General features: G+C 38.0%; 1 protein-coding gene across 2 annotated transcripts in view; it reads left to right on the forward strand.

The window, feature by feature from the left end:
• Positions 1-4,250: 4,250 nt before the first annotated feature.
• Positions 4,251-27,875, forward strand: part of sema3d (sema domain, immunoglobulin domain (Ig), short basic domain, secreted, (semaphorin) 3D) — a 48,710-nt gene continuing 25,085 nt past the window's right edge. Inside the window, exons 1-3 of one of the 2 annotated variants that reach the window (XM_084409678.1) lie at positions 4,251-4,510; positions 15,991-16,202; positions 23,897-24,057. In XM_084409678.1, the coding sequence (XP_084265804.1) occupies positions 16,022-16,202; positions 23,897-24,057 (342 nt within the window). In that variant the 5' untranslated portion in view covers positions 4,251-4,510; positions 15,991-16,021. The remainder of the gene's footprint in view (positions 4,511-15,990; positions 16,203-23,896; positions 24,058-27,875) is intronic. The other variant, XM_084409679.1, reaches the window with a different exon arrangement.

Genomic DNA, 27,875 nt, shown 5'->3' on the forward strand with positions numbered 1-27,875 from the left:
AATGCTCTTAATATGCTTATTAATAATGCTAAATGTATGGAAAAGTTCTAAATGGCACCACACGTTAACTTGTCACAAACCTGGTTTAGTTAAACGGTTAAAAGTAATTTGTATGACATATAAATAATTGTATTTACTGCATTCTCGTTTTCTGCAGCGTTTTAGCAAAAGTATCAATTTTGCTGCTCACTGTGTTTTTGCTACTGTTATTAAAATAACCACATCATCTGCAGCTCTCAGTGTGGCGCTTTACGTCTTTAGCGAGAGAGAAGCAAAGGGCTTGAATGAAGCGTGTTAATTGTCTCTAGATAAAAATATTAAAGGATATAGCGCCGAAAGATCATTACTGTAAACGACTCTGAACTCTTGAGGCATGTACCGCTCATTTGGTTTGACGCACCGCTCACTTTAATCTGTAGAAGCGGTAAAATGGAACAATTATGTACCACTAGTCTGCCATTCGAATATCGCTGCCCTATAGCTTAAATACTTATATTATAAATTAAGTATTCTATAATAAATGTAAGTAGCCTATTATAAGTAAAACATAATTAATTATAATAAATAGTATAGTAAATAAAAATTTAGATAAAAATAATTTGAAAATGCAAATTGGTGACTTTAACAAATGCATACTATCGATTAACAACCTCGGATAGTTACAGTAGGTGTAGTAGGTCCGTCTTTAATGGTTTATCAACAGCCCTTTTTTTCCACCTCATGGACATCACATGATTACTTTATATTCACAAAATGGCAGTAACTTATTCACAATTTATTGATTCTCCCTAATTCTTCTTTTATTATCTTTTAACTTTTACTTTCTCAAAAGTTTTGTGGAATTGTACACAGAGATTGATCATTAGTCAGGCGACTATAATTACGTGGAAAATTGAGATGCCGCAAGATGACAAACATAAGGGACCAGGTGACATAGAAGGCCCTTGAGGGCAGGGTGGAGCCACAACGATGAACAACAGAGGTGGAGCCAGGGTGCCGAGGACTGAGCCGAAAACAGAGCGACTGAGAACCAAGGTGGAGCTGGAGGGGTGGAGGGATGAAGTCCCGGAAGTCCATAGTGCAGGTAGAGTGACGATTTACCAATGTGGTGCCAGAGGGACAAGGAAGCCCACTGGAGTTGTAGGGCAAAGGGACTTGGGCTACACTTAATCCCCTCAAACTCCACCAGTATTCCCTCTGGGGTGGGCTCAGGCTGGTCTGTCCCTGGGCTGGTGGTGAAAGGTGCGCTGTTTTCCTCCTCAATCACGCAGATGGTAAAGTGGGAACTGTTGAGGAGGAGTACCCAGTCCACGTACTCCTTAAACTTCCCTCAAGGTCCGTCTTGTGGAAAAACACATGCAGGCAGTCGTCATCATAATGCCCTAGATGGTATATTCCAAGAAAGCCTTCATGTTTCTCTCGAGGGACTGGTTCCAATGTGAGAGGAGGATAATTTTAACTGCCGCTAGATCCATCTTTTGGTCACTTCTTCTGTCACAGCTGGGTAGCAAATAAAGATAAATACAGGATCTAAATGTAAGCAGTATTGCGTTTTATTTATACAGATTAACAGTGAACAGGAACAGAACAACCGGCTTAAACGTGACGAGAACTGACAATGAACTGAATGAACTTAAATTAACAATAGCTGTAACCTGTAACACATAACCAAATCCTTGAAAAACCATTGCAACTAAAAGGCCAAAAAAAAAAAAAAAAACATAGCAAACCCAGACAATCCGTTACATTTAACAAAATGTCTTCACTGTCACTTTTTTAAAAATCATTTTAATGCATCCTTGATTAGAAGTATTAATTTTTCTCTATTAATTTTACCAAATGTTTGAATGGTATCATTGTTTCCACAAAAATATTAAAGGGGTGGTATAATGCCCTTTTCAAAAGATGTAAAATAAGTCTCTGATATCCCCAGAGTGTGTATGTGAAGTTTTAGCTCATGCTTAAACTACCCCACGTATTTCAAAATACCCCACATATATTTTGATATAGCATGTTAAAATGGTCACTTATTGAGGGTGAGCAAAAACGCACCGTAAATTCAAATAATCTGATGCTGCTCCCGGCACAGGGGGAAGAGCTTCAACAGCTTGTGTCCTTTTACCCAAGGGGGTAATCTTTCAGCCGGAAACTGAAGCTTCCCCGGGGGCCGCCATTGATTAGCAGACCATCACCTGCTGTTAGCATTCCATTGACTCCCATTCATTTTGGCGTCACTTTGACAGCGAATAACTTTACATCTGAGGTGTTTAAAGACTCCATTTGTCCATTTATTTCTAAAGAAACACGAAAATGTATAAAAGGCTCCATTAACTTGTATCTTACGTTATGGCCCCATAGAAGCAGTTTAAAAAAAAATAGGCTAACGATTGCGTCATATTTTACGCGACTCTCTGTCGCACAGTAGAGACATTACCGTATGGACAGGAGGAGAAGCTCGCGGGCAATCGGGGGGACGTGGAGGAAAAATGCCAAAATAATTCATCAGAATACTTAGCAAAAGTTGCTCCTGCTCCTAGCTCATGGACAGCTACTCACGCTCTCCGTCTCTGCAAGTTTCGGAAGGGAATGATTCAGATTTCTCTTGGCACAGCTACTAGAAGACAGACGGGTTGCTCACGTCACATCTACGTCGTCAAGCTCAGTTTGAGTCTGCGCAGTACGCTCGGCCATCAGGAAGTGAGAGCTTCTAATTGACTTCACTTTTCTCCGTTGAATCCAATGAGGTCGCTGTGTCCATTTCTTTTACTGTTTATGCTTTTACCTCACACAGACATGCACTGAAAATTTGAAAAACTTTTAGCCTTTTATTTTCAAACCGGAATTTTTGCAAAATCGTACATATTTTACGAATTGCCCAATTCGTATGAATTCATACGAATGACCTACCCCTGACCCCGCCCCTAAACCTACCCATCATGTGGGTTTAGACAAATCGTACAAATTCAAAAGAAAAAAATTTAAATGATAATTGCGACTTTTTATCTCACAATTGCGAGTGTCGCAATTCTGACTTTATTTCTCAGAATTGCGAGATAAAAAGTCAGAATTGCGTGAAATAAAGTCACAATTGCGTGTTATAAAGTCAGAATTGCGAGATATAAAGTCAGAATTACGTGAAATAAAGTCACAATTGCGTGTTATAAAGTCAGAATTGCGAGATATAAAGTCGCAATTGCGTGTTATAAAGTCAGAATTCTGACTTTTTTTCTCGCAATTGCGAGTTTATATCTCGCAATTCTGACATATTTTCTCAGAATTGTGAGATATAAACTCACAATTGTGATATAAAGTCCAATTCTAAGAAAAAAAAAAAGACAGGTTTTTTTTTTTTACCTTAGAATAGTTTATCTCACAATTCTGACTTTATAACACGCAATTGCGACTTTATATCAGGCAATTCTGACTTTATATCTCCCAATTGCGTATTATAAAGTCAGAATTGCGTGATGTAAAGTCGCAATTGCGAGAAAAAAAGTCAGAATTCTGACTTTATAAGACGCAATTGCGACTTTATTTCACGCAATTCTGACTTTATAAGACGCAATTGCGACTTTATTTCACGCAATTCTGACTTTATATCTCGCAATTCTGACTTTATAACACGCAATTGCGACTTTATTTCACGCAATTCTGACTTTATATCTCAAAATTATGAGAAATAAAGTCAGAATTGCGAGATGTAAACTCGCAATTGTGAGATAAAAAGTCGAAATTATCTCTTAAAATGTTTTATTCTGTGGCGGAAACAAGCTTCCATACAAAACCTGCCTAGAACTTTATCTCACTAAAAAATAATTGCGCCAATGTTCATCAACCAATCAGAAGCGATCATTCAACAGCCCCTTGGTATAGGCTAAAATAAAAATGTTATAGGCTACATAACTCAGTAATGTTGCCCAATGCTGGTCAGTCTCGCACCATCTTAGTTTTGACATTAAACAGTGCTTCTTGCCTAGGTCGGGATTAGGCTAATCTGTCTAATCCAACTTTGAGCACAATTCTAGTCTTTTTTTTCATGTAGGGGGCACAATTTGAGATGGCTCGAACGCAGTATAATTCTCTTGCATTTGATTCAAACCGAATCAAATCAATTTGTCATAATATTAATATAATTGATAGCTTACACATGAGCATTATAGCTCGTGGAAAATGTGTAAATATGTTGAAGCGTGCCGCCCTCCCTTCCCTCCTGCACGCGGCGCTAATTGGTGCTCTCTGCTCGAGCCAGCAGACACGAGCCTCACAGACGCGGACACCTCAGCCAAATTCACACAGAGTCCAGTCACACTGAGAGAACAGTTCATTAGTCTTTTTATTTGTTTTCGTTTTATGTGTCTCCCCTCAATTAAGTTGAAGAGAGCTTAGTTTGGGAACAGCGGAAACGTCTTCAAAACATTTCAAGCATGACTTTGGATAATAACGGATTTTGAAGTGTCAAACTGCGCCTCAGACTAACAGAAAATAACGACAGACACCAACTCTCTCACAGGTACTCGTTATTAATAATATTTCATTATTCTGTTGCATTTCAATGATAGATACTGCCTGGGAAGAAAAACACTAAAACCTAATCAAAATTTTTGGTTTTAAGGTGCATCACTCAGAATAAGTGACAGTTTGTGTTTTATGACGGCCGATAGTCGATAGTGATCATCTTTCCTTAGTTATATTATACATATATTATGTTATTAAAGATACTGCTAGCAATTAAAACGGTGGCATGTCTGCTATGTGTGATACTGACTTTAAGGAATAAAATGAATTGCCTACTCTCGTGAGGATAAATATTTGCAGATATTCTTTGAGGTAGCCTAGTTGATCATGCATGGCTCTCCCCTTTCTCTTCCCCTTATCTTTAGGTGATAGGAAACATTTAATTTCAGAAGATTTAATTCCCATCTGCGCTTTATTAAACATTCTCTTACTGGCAAGCAACTTTGTGTAAAGCAAATATTTGACTTTAACAAGTGCATATGATAAAAAAAAGGACCCATGCTTGCTATTGTATAGATGTCCATTTAATTTTTTTATTTGCATATATTATTATACATGCATTATTTTATTTACATATTCATTTATTTTAGATTTTGATTTATTTTAGATTCAAATGTATTTTAGTTTAAAATTTAATTTATAAATAACAATATATTGGTTAATTTATTAAATAAAATGATATATATAGCCTAGTTCAGTTTGCTAAGCCTATGTGTCATTCTTTTCCAGTATACCCATTGCAGTTTTCTTCACTGTGCATGATTTGCTAGTCATGTGGTAAAGGAATGGGATTTTGTGATGGGCATTTGTAGCATTTGCGAATGATGCTGTTTTAAGTTTCAGAAAAGTGCATTCTGATACAGGCTCCATGGGGACACTACCAGAGAGTCTATGTGGCATTACGTCACTTAAGTGTGGACTTGGAGGAGGAGGAAGGTCACAAAGGCTTAGGGCAGCATTTAAGGATCATTATCATTAGAACTGACCTCATGCCAAAGTAGGTTTTTGTCTCCAATTTTCTTAAATTTATATCTGCTAACTTTTATGGATTAAAAGCCACAAAAACACCCATGGATGACTTTAAATTAAGGAAAAGATTAATAAGGTTGTGAAAGCAGATAAGGTTTGTTTTCAAACGGCCGGCCAGATTTGCTGGTGAGGAATGTTTAATGGGAGTAAAGTGTGTCTGTTGTGTCTGTCAAGGGAATGAAAGATGGGAGATTCTCAGCCTGCCTCTGGTCCTCCTCACACGTCCACGCCAACTGCTGAGCTGGGATTGGCATTAACTCTTGACTCTTGAAGGGGACTAAAGTAAGCCAGGACGTAGTACTCGAGTGGTTTAGAGGGGGCTCTTTCTCTTCCCAGCGGTATTTGCCTCGTGTTAACGGGCCGGATAATACCTCTCTATGATGCACGCAGACTTTATGGAAACTCTCACATGCTCCACCGTTTTATGGGGTGAGACCAAGAGAAAGTCTCAGTCATAAGCCACAGATGGAGTATACACACAATTTATAGACTATGTGAGTGTTCCTTATTAAGTATTGCCTTATTAATATCAATATTAGCAGTTCATTTATCTATATTGATTATATATAAAACATGAGCGTATCTGTTTTTATTTCATTTGCATGCACAAGCACACATGCCGTACAGTATAGTTGTACCTGTGTTCTCAATATAATGTTTTGCTTAAGCAAGCTGGACCTCTGACATAAATGTGGAGAGGAAAGCATGATTCAGAGGAGCTGGATTTCCTCTGTGTATGCTGAAGAATCAAAGTAGGGCAGTAAGTGGCAGTGTGATGGATTCTAGTTGCTCTGAATATGTGTGCGTCCGTGTCTAAGTGTGTTTACTGTACGTCCGTGGAGCATAGTGCCACCTGGGTGTTAAAAGGCTCTAGCACAGAAGTGCGATTTCTTTTTTTAGACTTTTTTCGTGCATTTTCTCTCCGTCTGTCTCGCCTCACTGTCTCTCCTCACTACATCAGCAGTATATGAGGCAGTAAGACAAAAACACTTTTGATTCTTTTAAATCCTCGATTTCTTGACTCATTTAGAAGGCAGAAGGCTGTGCCCTAGTGCAGGAACTTTAGTTTAAACTCTTTGATAGAAAAGAAACAGTCTATCCTTTTTCTTTTTTTCTTTTTTTTTTCTTTTTTTTTAAAGAAAAAGCGTGGCTTGCCATGCAAAAGTGCCATCATAATGCTAGGGTGTGCCGTTATGCCATGTTTTTTACAGTAATTCCCAGGGTTGCCAGATCTCTCTAGCCCAATGGCCAGTAAAAAAAAATCCCCAAAAATAGTATTGTAGTGTTGAAACTGCCAAATTGTACGTTCCCGTACAAATAAATAATTAGCAGCAAAAGCAGGGCAATTACATTCTTACATTTGGATCATGAGATAAATGGTCAGTGGCTTTATTCCATCAAATATATGCTGATTGGTCCAGTTTTGGTTTGCGATCTCTTACCCGGAATGAAACCTCCTCCTCCGCAGGTTAGTTGTGTAATTTAAGTTACCATTGGTGATGAACACCACCAAAAACCAATCAATCTTCTTAATCCTGAAAAAACTGAGTTTGCACAAATTAAACTCATACTTGGGTAGAGCCACTAAAATTTGCTTCATAAAATAAGCCATAGGGTTTTTGGAACAGATCTATTATGTTTTGGACACATATGCAACCCCTCTGGTCTTCCTAATAACCTGCGTTACCTGAGTCCGTGTTTTTTTTTCACTGAATGTTTGTATCCTAAAATTGATTGACATGTTGCGTTCAGCTTTGTCTCCTTCAAAGGGATTCTGTCAGCGCCCTTACACACCTGAACACCCTTGATAAAAACCCCAAACTATGTCAAACCCCTCGTCTCTTATCCATCCTTCACACGGCCTAAACCTTACACCATCCGCCCCCTCTTCACCTGTGTGCGGGTAACAGTACAGTTTTTAATCCGCTCACTCCAAACACAGCTAATCGACAGGAGGCATTATCCGAGCACTTTGTCTGCTCTCAATTACGGCTATGGAGGTTCCAGGATGGATTGAATTACCCATAATTCCCTAAACCTGTCACTCACAGACAGACAGACAGACCGAGTGTCAGGTATTCCGGGCACATAATGAGGTTTGGGAATGTTGGCAGGGAGGAATTTCTTCGCTCTCTTTCTGCTCTCTGTCATTAGATATGCACCTGGCTCTCCTCGAGCTAAGTGCAGGTATGAGAGCTAAAACATCCTTCTTTAAAGATGAGAAGGGGGATTAAAAACATATCATTAAACATGGACTTGGCTCAAGCAAAAAGGTCTATAGAGAGAGCTTCGCCCTTTTTAATGTTTGCAGAACACAATTGAAAGCTTTTTTTTTACTGTACACTTTCCTCTGTCTAACATTGTGGAGATACTTTATATCTTTTTGATTTGCCTTTACCATTACAGGCAGAGTGCAATGATCCATGGATGATGATGATTAACTTTATGAACGGCTGTGGATATAAAAAACTGCCTTAAGTCAAATTTACAGACTGTAGGAAACAGTTGTTGAGGATTAGAAATTAAACTTGAGATTAAATTGTTATGACATCGTCCTGCTGTGTGATTGGGCGTTTAAGTTGAGGCCAAAGGACTGTCCAAAGTGTCATGCGAATACTATTCAACGAGTTGAACTAAAGGTCTGCTTTTACTTTCAAAAAATATGCGAGCTGTCAGTCATTCAGTTATGTCCTGAGGCAATTATAATGTATTCACAACAAACAAGGGGAAATAAGATTTTACAAATGTTTCCATTATAGGTAGGCCTATTAAGTTGAGTTGTTTTCACATTCCGGGTCACAGAAGTGAGTGAGTGTAGCCTGACGTCGTCATACTCAATTCTAGTCAGAATGTGAGTCTGATACTTTTCCATAGAGATTTGATTATGGGGCGTGTCTCAACCAAACCAGGAAAAAAAAAAACTCTGCACTCAATTGGATAGACCTACAACCAATCAGAGCAACGGAGTAAATGACGCATGTTCTTCATTCATATTTTCAACCAACAAAATGTCGCGGCTCTCTGTTCCTCTTTTAAAATGAATGCGCTGTCGATATAACAGACGCGATGGCGGAATCTACACATGATGTTTCATAAACAAAGTTCGGGAGGAGCACGTACAAATAATCAATCCAATATAAACTTGTCATCAAACAATACCATGTCTAACGTTACCCTATCTATCAGCATGAGGAAGCATATTCACTCTGTAAACTTACCTAACACTCCTTGACAGTTTTTCAGCATCCCTCCACCACCCCGAATCCTCACTCTTGTCTTGTTCTCTCACAACCAGGAATACGGGGGAGTATGGCTACCGAGCCCACAGCCCTCTCCTCGGACAGCACGTCATATACGCATTTATTCTATCGACTTATTTGTGTGAAATCTTATAAACGCATTTAATCTATCTGACTTATTTGTAAATGTGAACTCGTGAAATCTCAATTCTCCAGCAGCAGTCGTCTTTGTTGTAAACTAATTCAAATCAAGCGCTCTTTGGTGACGTGGACGATTACGTTGCATTGCTCATCTGTCCATCATCGTATAAAGCCCGCCCTGACAATTTGATTGGTCCGAACAATTTTTGTTCGGGCATAATAGCTCCTCAACGGAGCGAGTCCAGACCGAACTTCCCGACCAAAAAATATTGTGGGCGGGGTTCGGGCTGGCACCCAGGCTAGAGTGAGTGAGTATGTGGCTGCATACAGTGAATATGTAATTACATTTATGTCTATGCTGAAAATAGTTAACTTAGAAAGAAGAGTAACAGCTGATCATGTGATCTCAACATGGCACACGTCCCATAAAGGGACACCCCAGAGTAAGACAGCTTGTTCTAAAAGACTGACTGGAGTCTGGAGAGTGATATCTGGATTATGTTTCTAATGTGAGCATAATTTTAATGATATTTCTTAAAAAAGTATGTTTATTTCTTCATATGTAAAACATTTCTAAGTAGAAAAACTAAAAGTACCTTTATTGTGAAAATATGCTGCATGGTCTGCACTGTAAACATGAAAATTGTTATTAGTATTTCTGAGAAAACTGATGCTTGGGAAACCACATAAACAATAAATACATTCAATATTCAATAAAATACATTCAAAAATAGTAAAACACACTTTACATTTACACCAGTATAAAGTCCAAAACCATATATTTAAAATTTTGCAAACTTGTTGACGAAGGATATTTTTACTAACTACCTTTACTGACCACAATATTGCTTATATATTAAAGCTACAATATGTAATAAACAGTTCGCAGCTAGGGGTCGCTAACCTCCTTACAATAACAACGGCATAGGTTGATGACCCAGTGATAAGCGGAATGATGGAACTTGTCGTCATGCTGATGGATCTAATAATGTTTATGGATGAGTGAAAACATTCATGTTTTTTAACATGACTGTGGTATGAAGCAGGGTGCAATTGCTTATAAGAGACAGATATCAGCGCCACATGCGAATCCCTCGGATATAAAGGAATGACATTTCATTCTACCGAACTACCCGCAAGTACTGAATTACTACTCACATTGGTCAGTTTATTTGACGAATTAAACTTGTGAGGTAACGCAGCGCTGTTTCATTTGGTCTAACGTTACACTAAACAGCATTTGAGTGTGTTGTAAGTTATAATGTTATTCTATGTGTTAGTTTGTTGGCTATATGAGACTAGCAGTAAGCTAGATCAACATTAGAATAGCATACTGATCATATTCTAACATTTCATCATGTTGAGCTATATAACATTGATTTGTTTTATGTACATTTGCTCACCTGTCCAATAAAGTACATGCAAGAGCGGCGTCCCTGTCAAGTCGTGACTCGTGAAGCTCTGTCAAGTCCAAGTTAGTCGCGGACGAGGAGCTCTCGGCATCTCGAAAACGGCACGCTGATATTGATCCTCGTTTTAGTTCTCCTTTTTTCCCAAAGTCTGCAGAAACCAGGGATAACGCGGATATTACGTCATTGACAGGCAACAAGTGAACAGGGACGGGCACTTTTAAAATTGTGAATTTCTCTGAATTGACAAATTCTTGGAAACATTTAGGATAATGGAAGTACACAATTGAAATAAATATATAACACTGCGTGAGCTTAGAATTATAAGGTTCTATCTCCGTTTAAGGTAGTTCTGAGATATTGAGCATCAAAGTTTTTACATCCCAGCTGGCAAAACTGTTATGTAGTATAATCTACTATTATAGCTCAACAAGACCATCACCCTACAGGTACTTTTGGGCGCCATCACCGGCTTCAAATGTCTAGGCTAATGTCCAGCCCTTAGCTCTGTGTCCAGGCTACAGAGCTAAGAGGTGGGTTTTGATTGGTCCGTCCGTGTTCATTCATTGGGGTACTCTTGTGTACACACACACACACACACACACACACGTAGTGTTTTAATTTTTTATGGGGACTTTCCATAGACATAATGATTTTTATACTGTACAAACTGTATATTCTATTCCCTTACACTAACCCTACCCCTAAACCTACCCATCACAGAAAACTTTCTGCAATTTCACATTTTCAAAAAAACATAACTTTTTTGATTTATAAGCCGTTTTCCTCATGGGGACCAAAAAATGTCCCCACACGAACAAGGATTTCGGATATTGCCATCCTTGTGGGGACATTTTGTCCCCATAATGTAAGGTTTACCAGGCCACACTTACACACACACACACACACACACACACACACACACACACACACACACACACCTTAATACTATGTCATTTGTTCACAATGTCCCACCACACAATAAATCATTATACCATTACGACTAGACACATTCAAAATGCAAAAAGATTTGTTTTTCCAAACTGTTTGGAGCAATTTGTTATATTTTTGTATATTTGTAATTTTTAAATATAACATTAAAGAGTATATTTGATGTGATGAATTGCTCTGTCATTTATCAGATTTACCAATTGTTATAATTTCAATTTGTGCTGGTTAATTATGAACAATGGGTAAAATTGGGGGTGGGGACGGGGCTCCATTAGGGCTCCTCCCCTAACCGCATGTGATCTCACTCCAAGCTTTTGATAAAACTTGAGAACCCTGCCTTATAATCCCAACTCGGTTTATGTTTTGTGAGATGGAACCTTTTTATTTTATTAATAACTACTAACAATTTTTTTTTTTTTTACAAAAATAACACCACACAGGCATTAATAAACACCTAATGGATCAGATTATGTCAAAAACTCCATTTCGACCAAAAGTGGAGACAGAACCTTATAATTCTAAGCTCACGAGTCTGTGCAAGTGATTTTTGGATATAGAATTCTTACATATTGTACCTTTAAGGAAAATTAGGCTACTTATGCTACTTAGGCCTACATTTTGTGTAAACAGCACCATGTGTGAAAAGTACCTTTACACTACAACATTTCTTACAGTAGTGTAACGCAATGCAGCTGCTATTTATTCTTGTGCAAACAGTATTGTACCACTTTCACTTAGTATAAATACCCTTTGCTTTATTTGAAGTAATTCAACTTCAGTCATTTATGTTTAATTATGTGGAATAATAAATGAATGCTGCCAAACTAACTTAGCTCCATTTCAGTTCAACCAAAACAATTATTTTTTACTATCTCTGGCAGCAACAAAACCATATTTCTGTTTCTCATAATAATATTTTTTTTACCTTTTGAATTTTTCCTCTTTAAGCAACAAAATAGTAGTTGTACAGGTGGCGACCATGTGAGCTGACACTCTAATGTAACTAGGCTTTGGTTATATAAAATATTGAAGCCAGAAAATACAGCCAAATATCCACAGAGCAGTATTTTAATGGTTATTCTGAGGGGGAAAATGATAGGATATTATTTATCTTCTTTAAAAACCGGTGTTGGTCTTAGAGAGCCCAACCATCACCTTGAACATGATATGAATTTCATTTGACGTAACAAAGACACATTTTCGTTGTATGTTGTGATTAGAATATTATGAAAACATAACATGGCCTTGGTGTCTGCGTGTGCTTATGTTGATATGAATATTATTTACTCAGAGCAAGGGGGTAAGCCTTGCACCCGACTATGACCACCACAGTGAAAAAATTGACCCCTGCAAAGAATAACACACATGCGTAACCGGAGCTCATAATAATGAACTTGCTCTGACCTTTTGTAAAGCTGAACGGTAAAGTAATGTAGTTGACTATGTCTGGGGTAGGTGTGAGCTGTCCAGGAGATGTTTGCGTGACACAATAGCTGTGATGTCAAATCAGAGGAAAACATAAAAAACATGGGAAAGAAGTTCTATTGTTTGATATATGAACTTCCAAGACTCTGGCATTACCCAAGAGCCCCAGTGCAGATATCGTCGTGACACTTGCTCTCTGAGATAGCTACTTAAGCCCCTTTAATCTGCCTTTACATGTCACAAATGCTTTATGATCCATCATAATCAAAGCTATCTGTTATGCCGCCTTGTTCTTTTAAATAAACAGACAAATTAGACTTATCTTTGTGTTGGAGTTAGAGATATGTAGGCCTATATCTGCTGTGTGCATTCCTTAGTGACAATGTATGTCTTTGTCAGACACATCTAATAAATAGATTAACTGTGTTTCTGTTTTGTTTAACAATGCAGTGGATGTGTTTGGGTAGCAGTTGGTCATTAAAATAAATGGACACTTTGCATGAAATTCAGTATTGGTGATTGATATTCAACAAATAAAAAGGCTAAACAACTGACTTTGCAATATATTATTTTAATGTGACATGTACGTATGAAAACAATTTCACCAGATGGAAAGAATGAATCATGCTAAAATAGAGTAGTGATTTTGTAGTGTAAATCTGCATAGAAAATAACAAAATAAACTAATTACAAGCATAGATACATACAATAGAACAAAGATACAAATGATATAAACAGTGCTTTATTGAATAATCAAATGTAAAATAACACTGCATGGTTAATATAATTGATCTTTGTTAAAGCTACAAAAGTGATTTTCTCTTTGTCTTTTGTTTGATTAACATTAATGACAGATGGGAGAAGGTAGGCTATATTAGGCTGCTGTCACTTTTAAGACCTAATGCATGCATCCAAAATAATGATCCACACCTGTTTTCAGAGATGGGACCAAGTCACACATGTGCAAGTCTCAAGTAAGTCTCAAGTCTTAACCTTCAAGTCTCAAGTAAGTCCCAAGTATTTTTTTCTTGGGCAAGTCAAGTCAAGTCAAGTCACAGGCTATGTCAAGTCAAGTCAAGTCAAGTCCTGTAGTAGGTCAAGTCAAGTCCAAGTCAAGTCACCTTATTTTTATCTGCAGAATCTGATCTTAATAAAGTGAAAAGACAAGATATCAGTTACTGCCAGTAAATTACAATAATTTGGATTTGCATTGTAAATACTCATGTTCAGTAAAATACATAATGGGATCAAACAAAATTGTAACTTCATAAAATTATTTATTTTTCACTTCTGCCACAGTGTTTGAAATGTTTTAAATTTTCAACATTGAGTCCATAAAACAAATAACAGCTTAACATCTAACAGACTCCTCTCTGAACACCTCCTTCTCTATCTCTCAAACACAGTTTACGTACAACATTAAACTTTGTTACATTTCTCCTCTCTCTCTCTCTCACACACACACACACACACACACACACACACACACACACACACACACACACACACACACACACACTCATTCTCGCTCTCTTTCACTCACTCACTCACACACACACACACACTCACTCACTCACTCTCTCTCTCTCTCTCAGACACACACACACACACACACACACACACACACACTCTCTCTCTCTCTCTCTCTCTCTCTCTCTCTCACACACACACACACACACACACACACACACACACACACTTTCTCTCTCTCTCTCTCTCTCTCTCTCACACACACACACACACACACACACACACACACACTCACTCTCTCTCTCTCTCACACACACACACACATACACGCGTTTTTTTTTTGACGGCCTGCTTAAGCCTCTGTTATACTCCAGTTTGGACGCGTACACGACAGCTGTGCACAGCTCGGACGCGGACTACTTGTATTTATACTTTCTGCTGAGGTCCGCTCGGTGAAAGCGTTCAACGTATGCGCAGTAGGTCGGCTTGCGCTGTTTAGCCTAGTGACCGCGCATACTTGACAGCGCAGTCATAAAAAATGGGAGGCACGCGGATGTCCGCAAGGAGCCTGATTAACACTCAAGTCATTCAAGTCATCGTGTCTCAAGTCAAGTCAAGTCCCGAGTCTTCAACTTACAAGTCCGAGTCAAGTCTCAAGTATTTTATTTTTTGTCAAGTCAAGTCACAAGTCATAAAAACAGCGACTCGAGTCGACTCGAGTCCAAGTCACCAAGTCACAAGTCCCCATGTCTGCCTGTTTTGTTTCTTAATTGTTTATGTTCACTTAAGACATAGGCGACTGTGGATACTCGTGAGATGGGTATTTTGACAACTTTGTGTGTACGTGTCTGTTTAAGCACAAAAAGTCGAGAAAGAGAACTGAAATTAAGTTCTGAATTGATTTTTTATTGTTGAAGGTGGTGAATTTGTTCCAAAATGTGGAATTTTGGTCTGGCCATTTGAAAAGGGGTGCTTTAAAAGATGAATTTAGAGAGGATTTTACTCAACATGCCAAAGCACAGCACACTGTCAACACGCTCAAGCCCTCACTGACAAGTCTCTTAATTAATTCCTTTAAAGCAACCCTGCTAAAAATCTACGTAAACCAACTAGTGAGTTGTTGGACAACAAAGTTGAAGCCTCTCCATCCCCTCTTTCATAATTTGCTCGTTCCTTCATTCAAAATAATGGGACCTTTTTGAGAGCCCCTGCTCTGGAGTGTGTGAATCCTTGTTCTTAATGATTCCCTGCTGAGGGAAATTTCCTAATGAAGATGGACTACAACAGTTTTTTCTCTCTCTCCCACAATTTCATGGCACTCTGTTGACTAATGAAGCAGAGATTCAGACATGATCGTCACCCCAGCCATTCAGCTTTTACAATACTGTTTGTTGTAGAAGCAAGAAAGGGAGACGGGGACAGAGCAGACGAGAGATGGTGTGAGAAAATAAAAGAAAGGCATTTGAAAGAAGGCTGAAAGTGGCTGCTCTCATCAAGCTGACCTTTTGTTTAGAGACAAACAGATTTAGAAAGAGAGAGAGAGAGAAAGTATGTGTGTTGGTGGACAAAAGAAAGGACTTGAATAGAGAAGCAGCTGATGCAGAGCTGCTAAAATGCATAGACATGCCTGAAAGAGACCACAGTAAAGCAGCTGAACATTTGTTTGGGATTTAACAAGACCTCAAACACACACACACACACACACACACACACACACACACACACACACACACACACACACACACACACACACACAAAGATGCCCAGCCGCTCCCTTAGATGACTCCATCTAACTGTCCTCTCCATCACAGGTCCACAGCAGCAGAACTCTCCTCTCCCATCATGAAGACTGCTGGGGGGAAAAACAAAAAGCAGCAGAGGAGCAGACATCAGCATCTCCACCAGGTCGGGATGGGGCGGTTCTCCAGTGTCTGGTGGTCTACATTGATGATGCTCTTCTTCTCTCTGCCCAAGGTGGACTGCATGAAGGAGAGTGTGCCTAGAGTTAAACTCAGCTACAAAGGTAAAATGTGTCCTTATGTGACTTTATGACTTCAACATTCTCTTTATTCCTAAAAGCTTTTAATTTGCTCTATGTCAACAATTTCATTTTAGAATCATCTATTAAATCTTTAGTGTTTTGCTGAATTACCATGTATTTATTTTAAACGTCTCCTGGAACGTTAGTCATTTTTAAAGGTTACATTTTGAAGTACATTTTGGAGTGTGATGAGAGGTTTACAGCTCACTTGTATGAGGTCAATATTTAGACTGCACATGTGACTGATTGAGTGTACATAAGGGATGTGCTGCATATCACAGTAGCAGTATGCAAGTTTTGTATATTGTATATGCTGGGAACACACACACACACACACACATGAAGATGAAGATGAATATATCTAAATGAAGATATATTCTTAGACATCTACTGTTTTTTATATGAAGCTATTTTTAATGGCTATATGTTTTTGTTTTGCAGATAAGTATGTCCCCAATTGTTTGCAACAATTTGGCTCACTTCTAGAGACATTTTGTACTTAAACTATAGATAAGGAACTTCCGCACACGTATGCATCATCTCATGTATTCAATTACTTAGCAATGCCCCAGCAACCACACAGAACACAATAGATTGCAATGCTCTGGCAACAACCTACAACACCCTAACATTGTGGCAGCAAGTTTTGTACAGGTGAGCACCACTCAATAGGGAAAATCTGAGAAATTTGTCGATCGGTTGATATTTTGGATGATCATTTCTAGTGTGGTTAGTTACGCTCAAATGATGTGGTGCTGCGCCGCCATGAAAGTCTGTATTTGCATGCATTTTTAAGCCTTGCCTGTTTAAACGTTTAAGTGAAACGTCAATGAGAACAATCAATTTGGTACTCATGCGCTGTCTAAGAGATGCTATTTTTGTTTATTAGGCTATCGCTCGTAATTAGTTTTGTGGCAAGCAGGACGAGGCAGAGGGCCGTGAGAGAACGGCACAAGGCCGGAGGCGTGATTACTAATGAACGCACCTGCGCGCCGCACCGGCCTCGTATCTCACGGAGGACCTACGGAAGCATAAAAGGAGGAGCGATGACAGTGAAGGACGAGAGAGGACCAGCCTTCGCTCATTAGTAATCACGCCACAGGCCACTCAGTTCTCTCACGGCCCTTGGCATCGTCCTGCTTGCCACAAGTTTCTTCGTTTTTTATCACTATTTACTTGTCTTCAGTAAGCTTGAGAGCTTGTTTACTTACGCTAGTTAGGTTAGTATTAGTTTTTGCTGTGATATCAAAATTGCTCTCATGAATTGTAACATTTCAATGGAATCTAAAATTTGTATATCAACCTAATTTCAAGCACAAATTACTATATTATGATATATATTGTTTTTTGTCTGTACAAAATGGCCCTTTCATAATGAGAGGTTAAATAAGGCCATGACTCTGGTCTGTGATTTTACCCAGTACGTCACTGTAACTGGCTGCATCTCTTGTGGTATTTGCTAACCACTGTTGCATGCTGTGAGCGAACTCCCTCCCTCTACCTGTGGTTGTGTTTGATCGCTCGACTGCAGCTGCGGCTTCAAAGGTTTGATAAGTCAATAAGGCGTTAACGCTCTGATCTCAACAGTGATCCCACAGGCACAGCGCATTTTAGCTTATCACTGGAGTTACTTTGACAACACCGTAGCAGTGCCAGTGCCACACACTCAAACACACACATATTTAAGCTGTATTGGAGATAAAGGCAAGATAAACGTATAAAGCTGTAAAGTGAATGAAGCGTAAAAGAAACATCTGTTAAAAGTAACAACATGTTCGTACTCATTTAAAGTGCACTGACACATGGATTGTTTTAAGTCATGCATACTTTGTCCACAGTCATAGACGCATGATAAATCTGCACTGAGATTTACAACATCAGTAGCACCACTGATTAGATACCATGTTGTTCTAGAACGTGTTTTTGATAGTACTAAAAATTGATAAAGTGTCCCTTAGATATTAATGTTCTTTCTAACCAACAAGCAGTGATGAAAGTCTTTTCTCCATTTCTCACTTCTGCATTCGATCCCTGCCTCGATTTGAGAAGTTATCTGAATACGGCGTTTGTTTTATACCACTGAGGAAAATAAAATGTATTGCTCACTAAAACTGACCCACAGCATGCCAGAGCTACTGTAACAGACCCTCATCCATATCAGGAAACTCACTCCAATAAAAATATGAATGACTGTGGTGAGCCCTCTGTTTATTTTCAGTTTCTTTAGCATAAAAATCCTACATGCTGTGCTTCAGTTTGCCATATTTTAGTTGCTGTGCTGGTGAGAATGTAATGTGATTGAGTGTAAAGAACAGACAGCTGCCTGGCTTGTGCTAGAAATTATGCTTTGTGCATTGGCTGACCTCTGAAAAGATTTTCTTGATGTTTCCTCAATGAAAATCTGTACAGTATGTTGGTTTTATGACCAATTTGAGATCTTATGATTTAGCTAGATATGAAAATGATAATAATAAAGAAACTTTTTATTGTATATATTATTGTATACATAGGCTACATTTAAAAGTGCAAATAACCATTCATTCTACACTGCAAAAAATTATTTTCCTTGGAATATATCTGAATATGGTTTAAACAAGATACATTTTGTGGGAACAACAACAAAACAGTGGCAATGGTACTGTAACTTAATTCTGGATTATTTTGAAAACAAACCTTAATCTTAATATTTTACATTATTCCAACCTTGCTTTTTAGTTACTTTTACTGGAAAACAGAACAAAAATACAAATTAAGAAGTTATCAGTCTTTTAAAGCTGTCTATTAAAATATAGCCTAGTATACGAGATTGGCTTTAGAAGATTATCTAATCCATTGAGCTGCAGTGAGCAGGTCAGTTTGATCTTAAACTTGCTGTTCCGCTCCATGTTTGGTCCTGTTGGAGAGGATGCAGAAGTACAGTCTTTCACAATCCATCATCTGAGCAGATGCTCTCATAAAAGCATCGGCACCATTTCTGTATCAGTGCACTCCTTTAAAACAGTGTGTTATTATCCAGAAATATGCAGCACTGCATGCACACCTCAGGGCCGGTTGACTGTGTTTTTCTCTGAAAGGAAGGCTAAAAGGGGAACATCTGATCCACATTAGATACATCTCATAATGTTCTCTGGAGTCAACTAAACAATATTACGCTAAAAATATACGTTAACATCACTAGATGACAATGTCCAGTGAAACACATCAAAATATTATCTTCAGGTTGTGTAAATATTTCTATCAAAGACAGACTCCCTCTGCACAGGGCTCTTGAGTGGGGGATATTGATTGTTTTATGAGTGGTATATTTTCTTGTGTTTGACATAAAGTGTACATGCATGATGGTATAGACATGCATGAATGTGAAGCGTTGTGCAAACACAAAGGCTAATTTTGCAATAGGAAAACAGCAATATAAGGACTCAAAGTATAGTATTCAATGGATTTATAACTATATGGCTCCCAGTTGGCTGTGGCTCTCTAAACAGATGTAAAACAAGCAGGTCATAAATATAGTCATGCGTCTTCCTAATGTACTGTACACAGAGTTAGACTAGGTTCCACTAGTTTGGCTCTCTTCCCAAACCACAGCCAGAATATTGATTACACCTAAGAGTGTAATCCTTTACTGTCTGAGAAATCTTAAAAGAAGTCTTACTCTGTGACATTAGCTTTAACATGCGGTCCAGTTTCTGGTGAATAGCTGGGGGTACCTTAATTTGTCTACCCCTCAAATCGTGCATTACTTTAGGTTTGTATTTCACTCATCAACCTTTATGCTTTTCTGTTGCCTAAAGATAAATGATGTACCTGTATGGCTGAAATAGTATGCAATGTAAAGGTTGAACTGTACAGCATTATGTAATTATTGAACTGAATGGACAATACCTTCTTTATGTTTCTACAGGGAGTCTGTGTTTCTTATATGAATAATTATTAAGCCACCTCAATCAGGAAAGTGTAGCGTTACACTACAAGCTTATAAAATGTGACTTAGGGTAGAGTGGGGGAAAACGCCCCCCTGGGGTAAAAAGCCCCCCACCTGTTTTTCCCAAAATAACCACTAAAAGTAGTCAAGATACATTTTTACTGTTGCTATGCACTACGTTGATAACGGGGATATACAAATCTCTATGGATAAGCTGACACCAGCGACACATTTGAAGAGAAGAGGATTACAGGGTAAATGCTATAATTTTCAGATATTAGTAAATAAGTGTTTAAGAGAATATTGTTCTTCAGGATATCACAGTGATGTATGATAGATGAATAGTGAAGTCTGTAGTTTGAGATCATATATTATTTATAAGGAATATAATTATATTTTAAAAATTAAACATTTTTTTTAAAAACTCATAGCTTGTGGGGTAAAACGCCCCCTACGCTGAGGGGTAAAACGCCCCCCCCCCTGGGGGTATAGTTTCTCTATCATAATTACTATAATAAAATATTTCTGTCTATCAAATCCTTTGTTTTACACTTAATGCAGTATAACTAGGTGGTAAAATCAAAATATTTGAACAAAACATGAAAAAATTACCTCAAGTGAGCATTAACTAGCTAGCTTGCTAGCACAGTTAGCTCACTGATGGAAGGTAGTTAATTTTGCCTATTTTGAACATTGCTGAAATAAATATTAATATATATACATGTTGATACATTACTTGCCTTTTACCTTTAGAGATTAAAAACTATTGTCTGTTAATTTTGCTGTTGATCTATGAAGCAAACTGGTTGGTAAGAAAGGGGGCATTTTACCCCACCTTGGGGGGCGTTTTACCCCACCGCTGGGGCAAAACGCCCCCTTTGTACAAAAATATTTTCAGTGAAAATACTAATTAATTATGAAGGCTGAGCAATTTTAATATTTGGTGAATAACTCCTGCCATAGTCACTCAAAACCGGGATGGCAATTCTAGTCACATTTATGTTTTGTTTCACTGTAATGTCACATTTTCCTTAAGGGGGGCGTTTTCCCCCACTCTACCCTATAAGGAGTTCTTATTAAAGTTATTTCACTCTGTGGCCATTTTGACAATTGCCTTTCTAGTCATGGAAGTATAGCCCCTTTGTACTTGAACGGGAATAGTCTGACATTTCCAAAACTGTTTGCCAAGCTTACGTTTCAACATAGCCTATATCAAATGTTCAAATCAAACAAAGGGTCTTCTACTGAAATAAAATGTATGCATATATTCATTCATACATTCCTACATATTCATTTACACCTATGTCTAATATTCTCTTGTCCATACAATAAATATTTGGTGAATAATGACTTAATTTCGCCTATGAGTTGTCTGGACTACTTTTACTACTTTTAAATTTTTTGTCCTTTTTCGAGCTTGACAACCCATTGACAACCCCTGAAGTGAGTTTTTCTTTCACATCTTTTTTATATGAGAAAGCAGTTCAAACATTCTGCTATGTCTCCTTTGGTGTTCCATGTAGAAGAAAGGTTTAAGAATTTTTTTTATATATACTTTTTTTTTTAGGTTTTATCACTGTAAAGGATGGAGTTCAATTACTATAGCTGCCTTATTGACTGTTGCGATTTCTCCCATTCCTTTTTGTGGTCATGTCCTCCTTATACTCTCTTTAATTCATATAGTACTGCTATGAGTGGACGTGAGGGCTTTATTCTCCTGAGGGATCCAGATAAAGCCCCATAGCTCCAGATAAATCTCTGTATACCTCATTGCTAAGCAGGGATCTTTCAGCAGGCCTCTAACCTAAAACTGTTTGCAGAGTAGATTAGCATCAGCTAGTCAAGCGTTATAATGAATGGAGTTTTATTTTGGAGCGGATTTTTTTGTCTTGTAAATATTGATCAGAAATGACCCATTCTTGACCGTCTACACCCCAGAGAATTAATAGTTAAGTCCTAAGATTTATTCAACTTCTTAATGCTCTAGACGCCCCAAGACACAACCAAAACAGGGATGTTTAAACAATATTTGCGTCCATGGCTGACAGCAGAAGCAAAGAGGTAGCTGAAAATCGCGAAATGTAAATAATGAATGCCAAATGGTGTGTATATGTGAAATACAGAATTTAAACCAGAACAAAAAGAGGATCAGAAAACATAGGCCTAAATGAATCTACAGAACTGCTTTCCATGATGTTTAAGTGCACTCTGCCAGATTTTCTTGCTTTGAGGCTGCTGGCAGATGGTTATGTTTGAGTGCATGGAGAGCAGAACATAGGGTGGAGAAATGTTAGGACTCTGTCCAAGTCTACAAAGACTGTGTGCTTTAGTCAGACGTCATGACGTGTTTAAAAAATATCTCAAGAATCACGTATCCAGAGAGTTCAGTTTGTGCGCACCGAAGAGAATATGAACGAGGCTTAACAACGTCACCTTTAGAGATATTCCATTTCTCTTATGTTGGTGTTGATAGCTTGAAACCTTTAAGCTGATTTGTGTTATTGTGACAACTTTTGGCTTACCTTCACTGAATGCGCAAACGCCAATCTCAGCTTCATCTCAGCTGTCTAAACTGTTAACCAGCATTCTTCTGCAAGAATAACACTATGTGTAATTGCTCCCCCAGAGAGCACAAGAGGTGAAATATGTAATATACTGCAAATGAACCATTGAGCTTATCTGCATCAGTGCTGACGTGTGAGAATTGATAGGTGGAGCAATTAGATCCAGCTGAATTCTTATAGACAGCTCAGAGGCTCTTGGTTTATGTTTGGCAGGTGAAGTGAGCTTTTGTAGATGGGCGGATGTTAAAGAGAGGATAACATTTTATCAGGATGGAATCTGAACACATAGATGACAGATAGCCCCGAGGTTACCGTTACTGTAGATCATACTGAATAGAGATAATAGAGCCTATCAGTACATTAGAAAAATGAGAGATTGGGGTGGGGTGGGGTCAATAGGTGTGAGATGGTAACATTTTAGATCTATTGCTACACACAATGCTTACACAAACACACACACACACACATGTTGGGTTTTCATGTTTTATGAGGGCTTTCCATAGACAATGATTTTTATATTGTACAACCTGTATATTCTATCCCCTAACCCACAGAAAACTTTCTGCATTTTTACATTTTCAAAAAACATCACTTGGTATGATTTATAAGCTGTTTTCCTCATGGGGACCAAATTGCCATCTTTGTAACATAGGGTTTACCAGACCAGGTAGACCTCCGCAGACTTACTAGAATTCTCCATTATGTTTCATCTTTCAACTTTTCTTTTAAAATGGCTTAGGAGAAATAAACAATAGAAACAAGACAATTGTTGACATATACTCATGCACATGCTCATTCACACATAAATGCTCTTATATGCATAAAAGTCTGTAATATGCTGATACACATTTCTACTTTAATATCCTTTCTACTAAAATTGCTTATAGGAGAAATAAAAATAGAATCAAATGAGACAGTTGTTGAAATGAATGTTAATTTAATGTTTATAGCCTGATTCAGATCATTTACAGTAGTCTTAAACAAGAATTTGGTGAGAAATGTTTGAGCACAGTTTGAGACATTGTTGAGATACCTTCCAAAACTCTAGAGCAGGCACATGTGAGATCATTTAGATAATTTTTTCTTGGAGATTTTGCATCGATCTGAATCTGTTTGTGCATACAGTACATACTTTGTGTTTATGTATGTGTATTTTTGTATTGATGACCCTCATTTGACTTCTCCAGAGCTGATCCATTCTCGAAGTGTGGTGCCATTTGTGGGTTCCAGCCATGGACAGCAGTTTCAGACAGTACTTTTGGATGAGGAGAGAAGCCGATTACTGCTTGGAGCCAAAGACCACATTTACCTACTGGACCCAGACAACATCAATAAACACCCCAAAAAGGTAAACACACACCTTACAGGGCTAACACCTGCAGACATGCAGAATCAGGTTTCAGAAAAGGCACGTAAAGACTTTACACTACAGTATGTGTGGTCTGGGGCAGAACTTAGCACATTTTTTCCATAGAATCATTTAGAAGAGAATTCACTCACTCTCAGACTGGTTGACATGTTTCGGTAACACTTTATTTTACAGTGTCCTTGTCACATATGTTACATGTACTTACTATAGAAATAACAGTAAATTATGTATAATTACATGCACCTAACCCTCAACCAAATCCTAATCCTACCCTAACCCTATAGTAAGTACATGTAGTTGCTTAATATTACTCAGTACTTAAATATATAATTACACTGTAACAATGACACCTTAAAATAAAGTGTAACCCATATTTCTTTCATTTGGAAAAGCAGCCTTACATTGTGTTTTTAATAGATGTGAGAATGCATTTACTCATGTCACTTGCAAAAAAAAAAAAAATAGATTCAGTATTTTCAGGGTTCTGTCACTTCTGTCTAGTTTCTTTCTTGGTTTTGTGACAGAGCTCTGACACTCCTGTTTTGTCATGTCTTTGTGTGGGCGAGTGGCTTCGAGCCCTCTCTTGTCTGTATGCCTTGTTACATGTGCGGGGCGTGGTGTTTGGATCCCGGCACGTCAGTCTAGTTTGGTTTCGGTTCGGTTCTGTGTCAGGATTCGGACATTCATGCTCCGTGTGTTTGTATACTGTCGTGAGCTCAGAGGATGAGCTTTCGCTCATTCTCATGCGCTCTGTCTTGTCGTCTGTGCTTGCGGTTTCGAGTTCGCTCGGACCGTACGCTCTTCTGTCTGCGTGTGTTGTGTTCTGTGTAGCATGCGGTTCGTGTTTCCATCGGCTGCGTGCTTTCATGTAGTGTTTTGTCTTGTGCTGTGTAGCACGCAGCTTGTGTTTTCACTAGCTGTGTGCTTTCATGTTGTCATGTTTTGTGTGAACATGTGGCTTATGAGTGTTCTTATTGGCTGTGTGTTTTGTGTGAGCACATGGCTTGTGATTTGTTTTACTGGCCATGTACTTGTGTTTTTGTCATGTTTGGTGTGAGCACATGGCTTGTCATGTGTTTCTTTGTGCCATGTGCTCTCCTGTTGATTGTCTAGCCCCTCCCATCTTGTTACCTGATTATTGATTAATTTGCCCCACCTGTCCTCCCTCGTTACCTGCTTTGTTTGCTCACCCTATTTATTCTCCTTGTGTTTTCAGTCCTGTGCTGGTTCGTCGTCTAACCTTGTCTGTTGTTGCCTCTTGTTTAGTGTTCATGCCAAGTCTAGTCAAAGTCTTGATTCCTGTCTTGTTTTCCCCCACGGGGTAGTTTTTGTTTTATTTTATACTTAATAAAAACCCAATGTTCTGCACTTGAGTCCTTGCTACTTTCACCAACCCAAACCCTGACACAGTAATCCTTAAAATGAATAAAAACAGTGAAATGAAAACTCAGAATATCACACAATAATATGTTAAATTGTCTTTGCTGCTAACCTTCGATGATCCAGTTCAACCATACAAATAAGAAAAAAAAGACTTTACATAAACATCACATTTTTTTGTTTTTATTGCTGAAGAAAGAGTGTTAAACTTTCTTCTCCTGCATCCTATTCTTTTGCAATCCAGAATGGCGTCACATCTGCTGACATCCCATCTCTCCCTATGAGCATTTCAATGCCCATTTTGTGCGTACGCAACGTCTATACATCAGGTCCCTGGCCTGAAGACATACCAATATTCAGTTATAGTCAAAGCATCACCTACATCACATACTAGCAACATACTAGAAATATGTTAAAACATGTTAGCAACACAAGTGTTAATGCTATTAATGCCATGAAACAGGAAGTTGTTTTAACTCAAGCATATATGTCCAATCTGCCTCAAACTTCACTTATGATAAGAGATTTATGTCTTACACTTATGTCTTGTTCTCTTTTCTTTTGTTTAACATAACTATATCAAGTGCATGTTTAGTGTGAGTGAGTGTTTGGAAACTAGACAGTACTATGTGGTTGCTAGGATGTGCATATGTAAGTCAGAATCATTAACACATTTTATGTCAAAGTATTTGTCTATTTTTTGCCAAACAGGTGCATGTTTTTATTGTGAGAACAAATGCATTTTTCATTTTTTGTTTTAAAACTCTTGACTTGTCGACTGGTTACACTCCTGTACTTGGACAACATAATCTGGGTTAAACTAAGTACAAATCAAAACTGTTTATACCTTTCTAATCTCACAAAATGCTTGATAGCATGGTATGAGAGTCTCTGGGATATGTTTAGCTTATGAATTCATTTATGGTAGGAGGTCCTTTAGACTTTCTTTATACGTTCACTCCAACAAGTTCTCACAGTTATTTCACTGTCACTTCTAGATATTCCCATAGCATCACCCTACAGAGCTACTGAGCTGACCCTACCACTATCACACCTGTCAATCACTGTCTCTACAGTGGTCCCATGACAAGACCACATCATCTTCACCTTCACCCTCACACACGCACACAAAACGTTTTTTTTTTGTGTGTTTTTTTCTCTTTCTCACATACATGTAAAGACACCCATACAGCAAAAAATAGTTTTTCTGATATATATTTTTAGTGTATTTCAAAGTATACCAACAATGTATTGCTAATAGAGATTTTGAAATATATTTACGTAAAAACATTTTCAAGTTTTAGTTACTTATATTTCCTCATATAATTTTTATCTAAATATATTTAAGTTGTCCAGCATATATTTTATAAAATACATTTTGCATTACCCAATTTTTAGTTTTTTTAAAGATTGGGAATGTACTTTTTGTTAGGCCTATATATTTTGCCACTTATAATATATTTAAAATATATATTAAGTAGTGCTTTGTACATTATATATTTAGCAAATATTTGAAATGTATGTTTTGGGCAATATATAGAAACAATATAACTTCTTTGGCCATATAGGCACCTAATGCTTTACTTTCATATATAAACATGCATGTTTACATTAGACATGCATGTGTGTTCGTTTATGACTCATGCGTGTCGTTTTTTTTCTTCAGTTGTATGGTGGAGGGTACGTATTGATCCCCTTTGTCAGTTTGTGGTAGGCACGACAATCTTCAAAGCGCCGTCATGTAAAGTCGTCTCACGAGCATGTGTAATCATGGATTGCAAATTACATGTAGAGACGGCTCTTGGAGGTCAAGGTCAAAGGTCAGCCCTGTGTGTGCTAAGCGTTTAAGCTTTTATAATACATGTGTGCAGAGACAAGGCCAGCAGCCCCTTCATCACTCTTTATCTGAACGTATATATCACTCTTTATCTGAACCTCCCTCTCGTAAGCTTAACCCAGGACCCATGTTTGTACAGTATTTCATGTGTGCAGCTTTTCGTCTGTTAAATACACAACGGATTACACTCTGTTTAAAATCTTACCTTGAGTCACGACATGATCTCATTCTGAAACGGAATTTTTGTATGGTTTACACTTCATGGTTGATATACTTTTCTGTAACAATGCCATGAGAGACAATTGTAAACACTTACTCTTGACTATTTAAGTTGTAAGGTATTTGCTGTTACTTTTGGTTGAATTTACTGTGTGTGAGTGTGTGTGGTCCTGGTAAACCCTATGTAATGGGGTCCCCACAAGGATATTACCAGACATTTTTTAGCTTGTGGGGACTTTTTTTGGTCCCCATGAAGAAAATATCTTATAAATCATAATAATTTTGTAAAAATGCAGAAAGTTTTCTGTGAGGTTTGTGTTTAGGGATTTAGGGTTAGGGAGGGGGTAGAATATACAATTTG

The sequence above is a fragment of the Rutilus rutilus genome (genome assembly GCF_951802725.1).
Source record: "Rutilus rutilus genome assembly, chromosome: 5".
NCBI lineage: Eukaryota > Metazoa > Chordata > Actinopteri > Cypriniformes > Leuciscidae > Rutilus > Rutilus rutilus.